This window comes from Sapajus apella, unplaced genomic scaffold (assembly GCF_009761245.1).
Source record: "Sapajus apella isolate SASKATOON/1434 unplaced genomic scaffold, GSC_monkey_1.0 scaffold171, whole genome shotgun sequence".
NCBI lineage: Eukaryota > Metazoa > Chordata > Mammalia > Primates > Cebidae > Sapajus > Sapajus apella.
The window spans coordinates 34666-47841 of record NW_022437111.1 but is presented as its reverse complement, the minus strand read 5'-3'; the positions used below and the strand labels follow the sequence as shown (position 1 = coordinate 47841).

General features: G+C 50.8%; 1 protein-coding gene across 4 annotated transcripts in view; it reads right to left on the bottom strand.

Annotated features, from left to right (window-relative positions):
* Positions 1–13176, bottom strand: part of MYLK (myosin light chain kinase) — a 120307-nt gene that overhangs the window by 75623 nt on the left and 31508 nt on the right. For 3 of the 4 annotated variants that reach the window (XM_032267750.1, XM_032267749.1, XM_032267751.1), the window contains exons 7-8: positions 11464–11580; positions 1343–1429 (exon numbers count right to left, since the gene is read on the bottom strand). In XM_032267750.1, coding sequence (XP_032123641.1) covers positions 1343–1429; positions 11464–11580 — 204 coding nt within the window. Of the gene's footprint in view, positions 1–1342; positions 1430–11000; positions 11403–11463; positions 11581–13176 lie in introns of those variants that run through there. The other variant, XM_032267752.1, reaches the window with a different exon arrangement.

The following is a 13176-nucleotide window of genomic DNA, read 5'->3' as shown; positions in this document are numbered from 1 at the left end:
GCCAATATGGTGAAACCCTGTCTCTACTAAAAATACAAAAATTAGTCCGGGGTGGTGGCACACGCCTGTAGTTCCAGCTCGGGAGGCTGAGGCAGGAGAATCGCTTGAACCCGGGAGGAGAATCGCTTGAACCCGGGAGGCGAAGGTTGCAGTGAGCCGAGATCGCACCACTGCACTCCAGCCTGAGCAACAGAACAAGACTCTTTCTCAAAAAAACAAAAAACAAAACACATTGTCTTAGACTTAGAAGTTCACTTTTTTTCTTCTAATTTTATAAGCTATTACAGCAGTTGGCAGGCCTGTAAAAGCACTGTGGACCCTAGGCATGGTGCCTAATGGATGTGTGGGCTCTGGGGAAGCTGAGATTCAAAAAGAGGGTGGTAGCTGTCTATGGTCACTGAGAGACTCCTTTCTCTCTCGGCTTTTTATACCACACTCCAATTTGATTTTAAGAAAAACTGGGAAGGGCCTTCCATGAGCAAGGTACAGCGTGTGTCATTCAAAAACGTAATCACTTGAACAGATCCTTTACAATGGAGGAGGGAGGACAAAACGCAGATGCATCTCCATGACATTGGAAAGGAGATAGTAGAGGAGCCAGGTGCTGACACTGCGGGAGCTGAAGTGAGGGAGCACTCAGGGATAAGGGACTTTTCAGAGGAGTTTGCCAGAAAGGTGTCCATCCCATGAACACAGGTGCCAGAGAAGGCATGAAGGAAGAAACCTGGGGGCTGTGTTGTGCACAGTGAAGAGCTCAGTTTGGCCTGAGAGTAAAATAGAAGGAAAGGAGCTGGGGGCAGAGCTGGGGGCAGCACTGGGAAAGACTGGCGGGGTCCAGGCCACACGTGGGATGTGTGCACATGTGAGCTAGGTGCGTCCTAGGCACTAGCATGTGGAGCTTCACTTGTGGATTTTGCAGGCTCTGGAGGTCACTGCATATGTCAACCAGGAATGATGAGATCAGAGCTACAATGCAGAAAAGAGCCCCTGGGAGGGCAGGGTTAACTGGGGAGAAGTTAGGAGGAGCTCTCCTTGAGTCTTAGCGGGAGGTGAAAGGCCGTGAGCAAGGTTGGGCTGGGGAGGTAGACAGGAGGACAAACGAGATTCGAGATGTGCAGCACCACCCAGGCTGGAGGCCGGCTGGGGAGAGGACTGGGAGGGGGTGACAAAGGCCACTGGTTCTGCTACAGGGAGTTCACTGGGCACTTTGGCTGTGGGCAGACACCAGACTTCCAGGAGCTCAGGCAAGAGTGAGTGACCAGGAAGTGGGGCTCTGAGGCTACCCTCAGTCCCCAGAGTGACTGCCCCTGCCTCTGCCTGGTGAAGCCGTGCAAGTACTCACTCTCTGTTCCTAGCACAGGAGGAAGAGAGCTCTTGGGCCTCCGGGATTTCATCTCCCGGGCCTTGGTGTTCTCACTGGCCGGAGCATCTGGAACAAAACAGGTAACAACAAGCATTAGTCAGCAGTGGCAGAGGAAATGAGCAGAGGGGGCCTCTCGGTCAAAATCCCACCTCAACCAAACCCCTCCCCCAACTCTGAGGGCCGTTTGTGCCTGCTGGGCAGAACAGTGCCTGCAGTCTGGGCAATCTCTTTCACCCTCCATGAGAGCACCAAAGAAGGACCGTGCACTACCCTGGGCCTGATGAATCCATCCAGTGGAGAGAGCACTGTCACCTTGGCAAGATGAGTGCACAGGCCGCCCTGGGCACTTGGGATGCTCCCCCTGGAATGCATTGCCAGCAGGGTGGGGGCAGAGTCAGCCCCTGCTCATCTCCCCTGGCTTTCTCCTCCACCAGCCCTTTTCTCCCTCACACTAGACATCCCAGGTCTCCAAAAGGCTCTCTCTCCAACAGGGGTAGGAGGGGACAGGGTCCCTGCCCTTGGGCTCATGAACTAGAGGTGGCTCACAGCCTCTGATTTCTCTTTCTTCTGCAGACCAAACTTTGCAGTGACAAACTAAATGGAGGCCTTTGAGCAGGCAGCCAGCACGCCTCCCACCTCTGAGATGGGAGACAGGCCCCATTGTGGGGCTTCTGCTAGTCCTCCCCCGGCAGACCCAGTGAAGCTGGGCACAGCTGCCTGCTGGGCAGACACGAAGATGCTGGGTGGTGCCTCCCTCAGACTGTGCTCCACACTCCCACTGCCAGAGGAAACCCTCCCTCATGGGTACAAGCAGGGCAACATCACTCAGCTGGGCTAAGCTTGGTGGAAAGGCCCTCATCGGCCCCCAGGATGCTGTGGGGAAACCACCGGGAACTGGGATAAGGAGGAGCTGGCTGAGTGGCTATCACTGGGCCCCAGAACATTCACTGGCCTTCCTTTCCCCACAAGTGGCACTCTTTGGGGACAGTGCTGAGCAGGAATCTCCTGCAAGGAGCCCCCTCCCTGGCCGTCCTTTTCCTGCTCCTGAGGAGAGGAAGCTCAGTGGGAGTGGGAGGGGAGGTGGGACTTTCCAGTGTAGGCTCAGCCACATTCCTGAGGCTTGGCTGGGGAGGAACAGCCCTCTCAGGGTCTGCCCCAAGGACTGGCAGTCGGGGCTGATAGTGCCTAGACTGGGCTCCTGAGGCTCTGAGGGATGGGTGTAGGGAGCAGAACTGGGGCCTGGACTCTGAGCTGCCTCTGGATGCATTTCTCCTTCTGGGAGGGATTTAGGTCCCTCGCCTGCTCCAGAACATGGATCTGCCTGCATGAGTCCCTCTGCTCATCATCACCCCAACAGGCTTCCTTCCCAATCTAGTGCCTGCCTCCTCTCTGTTATGGGTAATCCAGGGAGGAGGGCCTGTGCTGGTGCCACAGGCTCAAGGCAGCTCAGAAGCAGACAGGCCTCCGGGACTGTGGGGCAATCCCCCACCAAAGACAGTGGAAAGCCCTGCTTGTGCCATTACGGGCCTTAAGTAGGACTTCTTAGCAGTACATGACGGGGTAGGGGGAATACAGCTGAAGAAACCCTTTTAAGTAGCACCTGACACCCAAACACTCCCTCACCTCCACTCCCCACTTTAAGACGGACTCCTGCCACCTCCCATACGGGCAAAAGAGCCCCAGATGACACATCAGGGGTCCCTGCTATCTGGATTGGACACTGTCAAGCTCCTCAGGAGGCTGCCCACAACCCAGCATGCCAGTTCCGTGGGGACACAGAGAAGCAGAAAGCCATGGGGCAGGGATGATTTCATTTTCTTACACTGGACATTTCCCCCAAGGATGGTGGTCATTCACAGCTACAGAAAAATCCTCCTTACATAGTTATTTGTCAGCCTTGGGACTCAGCTGTGTATTAGAAGCATCCTGTGCCAGGGTATCTCACCCCCCAGGTCCTGGTTTTATTGGGCTGGGTATGATATGACCCAGAGGCTCCACGGATGACTGATATGTGGCCAACTGAAAACTCCTAGTCTCTCTTCAAGCTGTGTGTGTGAGAGAGTGCACAGGGAGTAGCTCCAGAACTATTCCAAGAGGCAGAAAAACCTGGCAGTGCTTCCTCTTGACATTTGGGGATGAGGGTGCCATAAACCAGGGGCATGGAGTCAGTCTAAGCTTCCCTTGTCCTGGGCTCTCCCTTCTTTCCTTTCTTGAAGACCAGCATTTCTAACAGCCAGGGATGACAATATAAAGAAAGGTGAACCCAGTAATTGTTTTGTTTGGCCCTGCTTTTTTTTTTTTTTTTTTTTTTTTGAGATGGATTCTCACTCTGTTACCCAGGCTGGAGTGCGGTGGTGTGATCTCAGCTCACTGCAACCTCTGCCTCCCAGGTTCAAGTGATCCTCGTGCCTCAGCTTCCTGAGTAGCTTACAGGCATGAGCCAGCATGCCTGGCTAATTTTTCATACTTTTAGTAGAGAGGGGTTCTGCCATATTGGCCAGTCTGGTCTTGAACTCCTGACCTCAGGTGATTCACCGGCCACGGCCTCCCAAAGTGTTGGGATTACTGGCGTGAGCCACGGCTCCTGGCCCTTCTTAAGGAAAAGGAGTACCAGGCAGAGTGTGTATGGAGTTCCGTATTCCTCGGCTTCAGCACTCATTCTCCTGGTGAGTCTCGGAGCATAGAGGAGGGAGAAGAAGGAGGATCAAGTTTGCTTTTTTAACTGATGAGAAAACTGAGGCACAAGAAAGCAAAGGATAAGAGGACCAGTTTTCCTGAGCTCCTGAAAGAAGGGTACTCCTTCTGTCCTCATGGGGTTGTGTTGGGCTTTACTTTCAAGCATCGCCACAGTAGAGTCCAAGAGAGAATAGCTCTAGCTTTGGCTTTGTCATCAGCAATCTGGGGAACTTGACAAGCAATCTTGGGAATCTTGGAAACAGAGACACAGGGCAATTTAAATTATTTGTGCAAAGGGAATGATTTACTTTCTCTACTTCACGGTGTTCTGAAGCCCAAAGGAGAGAACACGCGCAATAGTGCTTTGGAAAGCAGAAAGTGATCATTTATTGGCTGGGCATGGTGGCTCACGCCTGTAATCCCAGCACTTTGGGAGGCCGAGGCAGGTGGATCACTTGGGCCCAGAAGTTCAAGACCAGCCTGGGCAACGTGGTGAACTCCGTCTCTACAAAAATTACAAAAATTAGCCGGACACTGTGGCATGTGCTTCTAGTCCCAGCTGCTTGGGACACTGAGGTGGGAGGATCACCTGAGTCCACAGAGCTCAAGTCTGCAGTGATGGTGTCACTGGATGAACGAGTGAGATCGCTCCAGCCTGAATGACAGAGTGAGACCCTGTCTCAAGAAAATGAAAAAAGCAAAAAGATCATTTACCTATGAATTCATTCTTCTTGATAGCCATATTCCCTTCTCTTTCTGAATCAGCTTTAAAATTTTCCACCTTCAGAAAGCCCTCCCTGCCCAGCCCCATCTGCCTCTGGCGCCGTCCTCAGCCCTAGGGTGCTGGGTTTTCACTGGACGTGTGAGTACACTACCCTGTAATAATATGCTGTGAATCTTGTTTTTAGAAGTTCCTGCAGCATTTTATCTTTCCATCTGGCCATGAGGAAAGGGGCTCAAGTTCCGCTTTCAAACCAGGCACACCCCAGATTTGGAGGCCCAGGGGGTGGCCACACTCCACCTAAAGTGCCAGCATGGTGGGGCTGTGCATGTGCCACGGGGCCCTGCCAGGAATGCGGAGCCAGCAGATCTCCGTGTGAACCGCAGCAAGGAGCGGGCTGGAAGGGCCGTGCACCTAATCAAGACCAGCTTTATGCTCACATGGCTGCCGAGCGGATAAAAATAATAGTAATATAAGTTTGAGAGCAGCTTGTATTTTCTGTTTGTTTTAATCATTTTCTGATGAAAGTAAACTCCGTTTCTAGATCTGGACCCCAAGGCTGAAGTCCTTTGCTGGTGACCCCAAAGAAGTGTGTGGGAGGAAGATGGAGGTGTGGGGAAGTGGGGGGCCTCTACATGGGAAGGAAAATGTGTCTTTATATGGACAATGCTTCACCCCTTCCACTCAAGCCTTCTGGGCAGCATTTTTTTTTTTTTTTTTTTGTCTTCCCCAAGAGGTTGGTTGCCTGAACTCTGACCCCAGGCAGGGAACGTGAGGTCTTGGGAAGCTTCTGGGAGGGGTCCAGCTTCTAGAGCTCCCTGACGGGGCAGGGCAGAGGGGCTGGGCTCCAGCCTCTCCCTGGGTTGGCTCACCCCTCCTTGCTGGCCTCTCTGTCTGCCTGAATGCAAGCAGCATGCTAGCATAGTAAAAAGAGAGATCAAGATGCCTGAGCTCCTTTCTGGCTCTGCTGCTTAGGAGCTGTGAGTCCTGGGCAAGTTCCTGAACTCTTCTGAGTCTGAACTTCCTCACGAGGAAAACAGAAATACCACCACCTCAATAGCAGAGTGAGGGAGGAGTGACCAAGTCATAAGGTGATGGCTGACATTTACTGGGTACTGACTCCATGTATGCACTGTGCTAAGTGCTTTGTATGCTCAGATCAGGTTGAATTATACCATTTGCCAGTATTGAAGTGTTTTTGACCTACAAAAACAACAATTTTATTTAGTTCCACATAACACCTGTCAGTTGTCTGTGATGATTTAAAGAATAAATGTGGGGGTGGGAGCAGACTTAGTAATATGGCAGGGCCAAGGCCAACAGAGGACAGGTAGGTCAAAATCAGCTCAGCAACAATCAGAAGTTCCCAGGGGCCAAGGTAACAACGGACCATAGTGGTTAGGAGCCGAGGCTTGGGTTTAACTTCCCACTCTGCTAGTTAGGGTGACCTCAAGCAGGTGACTCAGTCTCTGTATGCCTGAGATGAGGCTGTTGTTGCTGTCACTCCCCTGAAGCCCTCTGGCAAGGTTGCCAGTGACCTCCATGTTGCCAAACCCAATGGCCAATTCTCAGGTTCATCTTTATTTGGCAGTAGCACTCGACACATTCATCTTTGTTTCTTTTCTTTTTCCTTTTCTTGGAGAAGGAGTCTTGCTCTGTCACCCAGGCTGGAGTGCAATGGTGCAATCTCAGCTCACTGCTACCTCCGCCTCCTGAGTTCAAGCGATTCTCCTGCCTCAGCCTCCCAAGTAGCTGGGACTACAGGCAGGCCCCACAGCCTCCAGCCAACTTTTGTATTTTTTGTAGAGATAGGGTTTCAACATGTTTCCCAGGCTGGTATCAAACTCCTGGCTCAAGCAATTCACCTGCCTTAGCCTCTCAAAGTGTTAATATTATAGGCATGAGCCACCATGCCCGGCCTGATACGTTGATCATTCCTTCCTTTTTGAAGTTCTTATCATTTGGTTTCTGGGGCACCCCATCTTCTAGGTTCTTCCCATCTCACTGCAATACTTTCTTCTTAGTCTCCTTTGCAGGCACCTGTCCTTCCCCTCCTCTCCCTCTTCCTATCTCCACTTTCCTCAGGACCTCATTCAACCCCAGAGCAGTGAATGACCTCCATGTGTGGATGGCTTCCCATATCCTGTCTCCAACCCCCTTAACTCCAGATTCATCTAAACACCTGCCTATGTGATAGGACCACTTGAGAGGTCAAATGGGCATCTTAAACTTCACATGCACTAAACTCTTGATCGTGCCCCCATCCCCCACCATTGATCTTCACTCCCCCATGAAAACTAAGAGTCATCTTTGACTTCTCTCTACACACCCAGCTCATCGGCAACTCCTATCAGCTCTACAGTCAAAGAGGTTATGAATCTGATCACTTCCAGTTCCTATCGTGTCAACCCCCTCCCCATTCTCTCCCTCTGACTCATCCTGGGTCTAGTCCTCACCTGGACATGAGTGATCCTTCATAAATGTCCAGTGTTGGTCCCTCAAGCTTAGAATAAAATCTTATTTTTTTTGTAATAGCCAACACTGCCTGCATCTGGTCCACAGTTCTCCTCAATCTCACGTCCTACCATCCTGCACCCTTGCTCATGGCTCCACCACTCTGGCCTCCTGACTCATCCTGGAATGCCCCAAGCACAGTCTCCTCAGCTTACAGCTGTACCAGGCTGTCACCTCCTCCCTCTTCCTTCCCGGGCTTCCTTCGGTCTCTGTTCAAATGGTCCTTCCTCAGAGAGGACTCAGCGACCACCCTCCTCCAAAAATGGCATTCCCTCCCCCATTACCCTGCTTTGCTTTCTCCATAGCTTGTGACATTACCTGAGGATATGACACAGCTGTTCACCTGCCTTACTGCCTCTCTCCCACTAGAAAAGTCCCCAAAACTGGAATTTTTCCTACTTCATTTACTGTTTTAAAACCAGTTCCTACAGCAGTGCCTGGCACAGAGTAGGCACTCAGATATTTGTTGAATGACTGAGTGATGGCATGAGTACCCACTGGAGTGTCCCTACCTATCACAATCATGCATGACCCTCCATGGTCACAAAACCCTGGTCTCACTGGTACCAAAAGCTGGGTTCCCTGGCCAGGGTGGCTGGGGACAGGAGGCCTGAGTTGGGAATGACTGGATGAGCCAGTGAGGGGATAAGGCATTGTCTGACTCCTCTCATGGGATTCTGGCCTAAGAAGGACTTTGTTTCCTCACTGCTCATCTGGGTCAGAATGAGAGGAAAGGGACTATTCAGTCCCATGTGCTGAAGAACTTCCCTGCAGGAAAGGCTGTTACACAAGGAGGTCTGGATCACCCTGAGAGCGGGCCCCGCGTGGTAATTCACTGCACAGGGAGGCCATGTCAGGCTGTGGAAAGGGGCAGGTTTCTGGGCCAAACCACAGAGTTCTGCCAGGATATTTCATGTTGTAATTCACTGTGCAGGATGGAGCCCTGGATCTATGCCTACTGTCCATGGGCCTGGAAGGCAGCTGACCCTTGGTGAGCCTTAGTTTGCTCACTGGGAAAGACACCCTTCCCAACTGTTGCATAAACTGAAAATGCAAAGTGCACAAGAGTCTCTGGCCAGTGCAGGCACTGAAGCTCAGCTTGTTCTCCTCCTGGGCAAGTTTTCTGGCAAGTCCGTGTTTACTCTAGGTTTTCACTCCCTTCTATGTGGCACAAGTTAGCCCTTGCCTTCTGCTGAGTTCAGAAGGAAGGATGATATGACCATAATCAAGAATGTACATAAACACCCTTTTTCTTAGGAAAAAGACCCAAACACATGATTATAATGCTATGCTGCATTATAAAGGTTACATCCCTTATCTTTATGATAGGAGGGAATGAGTAGCGTGGGTAATGCAGACCAGCCAGTGAGCCCCATTTGCCTCATTTTTATGAGGTTTTCAAAGATATGTTGGCCTCAGATGTATGGTCTTGATGGCCACTCATCTGGCACAGAATAAGTAATAGTGACGTTCAGGGGCCAGGCCAGCACTGCTGAGTGGCTGGGGAAGCCAGTCATAAGTCAGCACCAGCTGTGGTCCCCACGCCTAGTGGAGGACCTTACTGCCCCATAACAGGGACAAAGGGCTGGTTCTATGCAGAGATCGGGTGGGCAGCTGCAGATGGAGATAGGCTGGAAAAGCCCGCACAATGGCTGGGCTTGAAAATTCAGTCATTGTTGCTCCTTAGGACAAGTAGTTCTTCAATGTATTCTGATTCATGACTCCTTTTGAGAATTTGACAAAAAACTGTGGACCTCTCTCTTCAGAAAGATGCTCCAACCCGCAAAACACATTTTGCTTGTCATTTCAAGGGATGCACAAACTCACTGGGGTCCCCAAGTCAAGTATGATGCCATGGGGAGTAGGGAGAGCTGAGAGGATGAGGGGACAGAATGAAGGCAGTAGACCTAGCCTAGCCAGTGGGCTGGAGCACCAGCTGATAGAAAGAAAGGCAGCCACAGTACTTTACTACTTTCCTAGAGAGGCTCTTGATGAAAAAATAAAGCTACCCCCTGCCTCCCGCCCCAGTGTATTAGAAAAAAAATAAAATAAAATAAAGCTAAATGTGGGCAATGCCTACCCAGCATACAGGACACTAACGTATCTGCAAATATAGCAACAGGGAAAGAAGAGCAGGGGGAAGAGTCCGCCCTTATCCTTTCTGTCAACAAAACCAAACCCAATGGACTGAGAGTCAGTCCTGTTATCTCAGCTGGGCTCCCTCATATCAGTTTTCCAGCTTTTCTTCTAAGACCCAGCTTCTAGTTTGCAGCCAGATGCCAAACTCTGAGTTTGAAGGAATTCGGGATAAATAATCATGGTCATCAAGATTAGTGGAGAGGGCAAGGAAATCTGCCAGCAGACTCTGGGCAAACAGAGCCCTTTAAATTGCAGAATGAATTCCCCAAACGCTAAAAAAAATTTTAAAAAGAGAATCCCCAAGTATATTCAGTAGGGGAAAAGGAAATTTCATCTTGAAAACAAATCTGGAAAAGGTGCTGACATTTTATAGATAAGGGAGAATGAATTGCTCTCCTGCTTTCAGCTAGCCATGTAAATAGGATCTAAAGGGGCTCCAAAAGCAGATAACCTCCTTTGCTGGCTCAGGAATCGGTGTGAATTCCAAATGAGCAGTGGGGTGTTAGAGATGGGCTTCAAGGATCAAGTTTCCAGAAACACTGTATTTTACAGTGCAGCACTTGTACAGAAAGAAGCAGGACTGTGATCTGGTGAGTGACAGCCTGGATGAGGAGAGACTCCCACACAGGAGTAATCAGCCACGATATCCGCTGTGCAGAACCTCAAAGCATGTGTCCCATGTCCCCTCTGAAATGACCATAAACTTGGACCCAACAAGTCTGCTTCCTTAATCTCAGAGCCCCTGTAGCACATATAAGCACAGATCTCCTAGGAGAAGTATACAATATTAGATGAGTTCAGCTTACCTTTCAGCTATTAACAATTAATTTATGTTGCCATTGTGTTTTTATAAAAAAGACCTTCTTTTTCACCTCTCTCCCATTCATCATGTTCCATAGAGCTCAGCTTTGTGATGAGGAAACCGACTGTAAAGTTGGGAATGAGGACACGGGCTCTACATGGTGTGGAATGGGAGTGAGACAGGCTAGGACTTCAGAACTCAAGTGATCACACCCAGGAGAGAGAAGAACAACTAAGCTGGGCTTCAAGATGCCTTATTTGGACACTAGTTTTTGATGTGTCTCTGATGGTTATTAACCAGGCATTTCAAGGGCAAGAAACTATTTCCCCCAAACTACCTTTTGAGACATTTCCAGGTTAGTGCCAAATACAAAGAACTGATACTAGGTTGTGAGTCCTGGGATGGGATTCTGGCCCTGGCTCTGCTCTAAACGGGCCAGGGAGCCCTCCTGAAAATGCATTTCCTCTCTGGATGCCCTCAGTTTCTCATCTGTAAAATGAGGGTACTTGCCTAAACTATCATACAGTTCATCCTACTTCTCAGGCTCCAATTCTACACTCCTCAGGGAGGAGACAAAAGAGTCACGAATGTGCTTCCTGCATTTTGTTAGGACAAAGCCCAGTTCCTCGCAGCCTGGCACTGCCTCTTCCTAACACAGAAACTCCACTGAGACCTGGCAGGCCTGCTCTCTCCCCAACGTGTAATATTATTATTATTATTATTACCATTTTGTTTTGGCAGAGGCTGCCCTGTCCTCTCTACCCAGAGACTCAGCCCCGACTTACCTCCTCAAGGAAGTCTCCCATATGGACCCCACTCTGCTCCCTCCTCCTCACGGCTGACCCTGCTGGGTCTGTCCTGCCAGCTCGGACACTTGTTTGTTGTGGCTTTTATAAAATACTCTGTAGTCATTTTCCTGTGGGTGTGTCTTTTCCCCTCCTCAGTGCCCCAGCTTCCCAGCTAAGAAGGTTCTGGGTGTGGGGGTCAGGACTGGGAAGGGGGACAGGATGGCCAGGGGAGAGGGTGAAGAAAGAGGCCATGTAGGTGACCAAGTAGAGCTGCCACTTTCCTTCCTGTCGCTTTTTTTCTTTTGGCAAAAGATAGGTTGACATCAAAATGAATGCCTTTGGGTAGAGAGGGCAGTGTTGGGGGCAGTTCTGTCTGACAGGCAAGGTAGGATAGGCAAGGGAAGGGCTGAGAAATGAGACCCTTATGTATGGGTGGTGGCAATGGGTGGGCACAACCTACCATCCACGGTGACTTGGCAGGAGCACTCAGCCTGGCCAGCGTCATTCTTGGCTACACACTTGTATAAGCCTCTGTCCTCAGGCAGTGCCTTCTCGATGGAGACGGAGCAGAGTGAGCCTGGGGAGGAAGAAGCATTGTTGAGTGAACCAGGTGTGGTCCTAGTACCTGCCCTGGCATCTGGAGCACAGCAGATGAGTGTTACTCACATGGGCAGCCTCTGGGAGCCCAGAAGCCAGAAACCCTGTGGGAATCAACCCCCTCTCCTCACCAAAGCAAGGGTACTTTCTGCTTATAACCCATGTCCAAAATAACTGATTACTAGATATGTTCTTTCCTGATACCTCCTCCCCCACTCCAAAGAGTCCTGTTGTGGGGACATAATAGAAAGCTGCAAAAGAAGGGAGAGAAATAGCCTCTGTGTTTGGAGACCATCCAATACAACAGAAGGAGATGCACACAGGCCCTCACTCTGGACGTCACCAAGAAAGAAGAGGAGTCTGGCACAGGGTTACAGACCTGTGTTAGGAACAGCGACAGGTAAGGGAGACCCGCTCTGCTTACAGCAGTGATGCTGTGACTGCATGCTGGAAAAGGCAGCTTTGAGCAAAGAAGTAGGTGGAGGAGGTTAGGAGCCCTTGTCCAGGAGAGACACAGGCCTGTTGGAAGATCTGTTGGGAGGCAGTGACTACAGCCAGGGCCCCAGGAGCTGACTTTTTAGGAAGGGTGTCTGAGCTGTAGAACCATGGCCAATGAGGGGCACTGGGCCTGCGGAGGGTCCTTCTGGGGCTGCTTCCCTTCAGAGTTGGGTCTTCTGGTTGCCCCACAGAGAAGTAGGGATGGCCTTCTTGGGGCTGCCTTCATCCCCAGACCTATCTCTGGCCTGGTTTGGGGAAGGAGGTGTCAGCTAGGCACACACAGGAATCTGGGGTCTAGTCCTGGCCCATCCCAGCTCTCTCATCCCAGGGCTGATTACTTCTCCTCTGGGGCCCCTCTTGGGGAGGTTCCCTCAGGGTGTGGAGAGAGGCCTGCTGGACCAGGCAGAAGGGCAGCAGTCCCTAGTTCTTGCTTCAGATGCACAGACAAACCAACAGCAGGGCATCCTGCTCAAAGCTCCCCTGTTGTCAGGGCTGCAGCCGTCACACAGGAGGACAGAGCCAGGGCCACGTGCAACCTGCCACCTGGAGCTTCCACCTCACCTCCCACAAGCTGCTGGCACTGGGAGGGAAGAGCTGGGTGAATTCTGGGTGGACACCAACTACTGTCCCTGTCCCCCATTACACAAATACACAGCCTTGACCAGCAAATACAAGATTAGAAAGAGGAAGGATAACATCAGTTCTGCCCAGAAAACCTCACTAAGGCTGGAAGAGGAAGTAAGGGTGTAATATTCCCCTTTACTCCCTGCCACCTGGGTAATGCTTTAAACAGAGAAACCTTTATCCTCTAAACTACCTGGGGCAAGAGGGCTGATCTGCACTGCACTCCCAACCTCCCATAACCTTATATAGACCCCAACCCTCGAGAAGGCTTCCCTCCGTTCTCTTCCCTTTGTGGTTGGGAGACAGAATTTACAGAAACCGTAATGGAGAGGATTTAGGCTGGATTTTTAGGAAGTTGGTCATAAGAGTAAGAATTCTGATGTGCAGGAATAAAGAATGAGCATAACCATGTCCTGGAGAGAGAACTTTCCATTCATCTGGGTGGGCAGGAGAA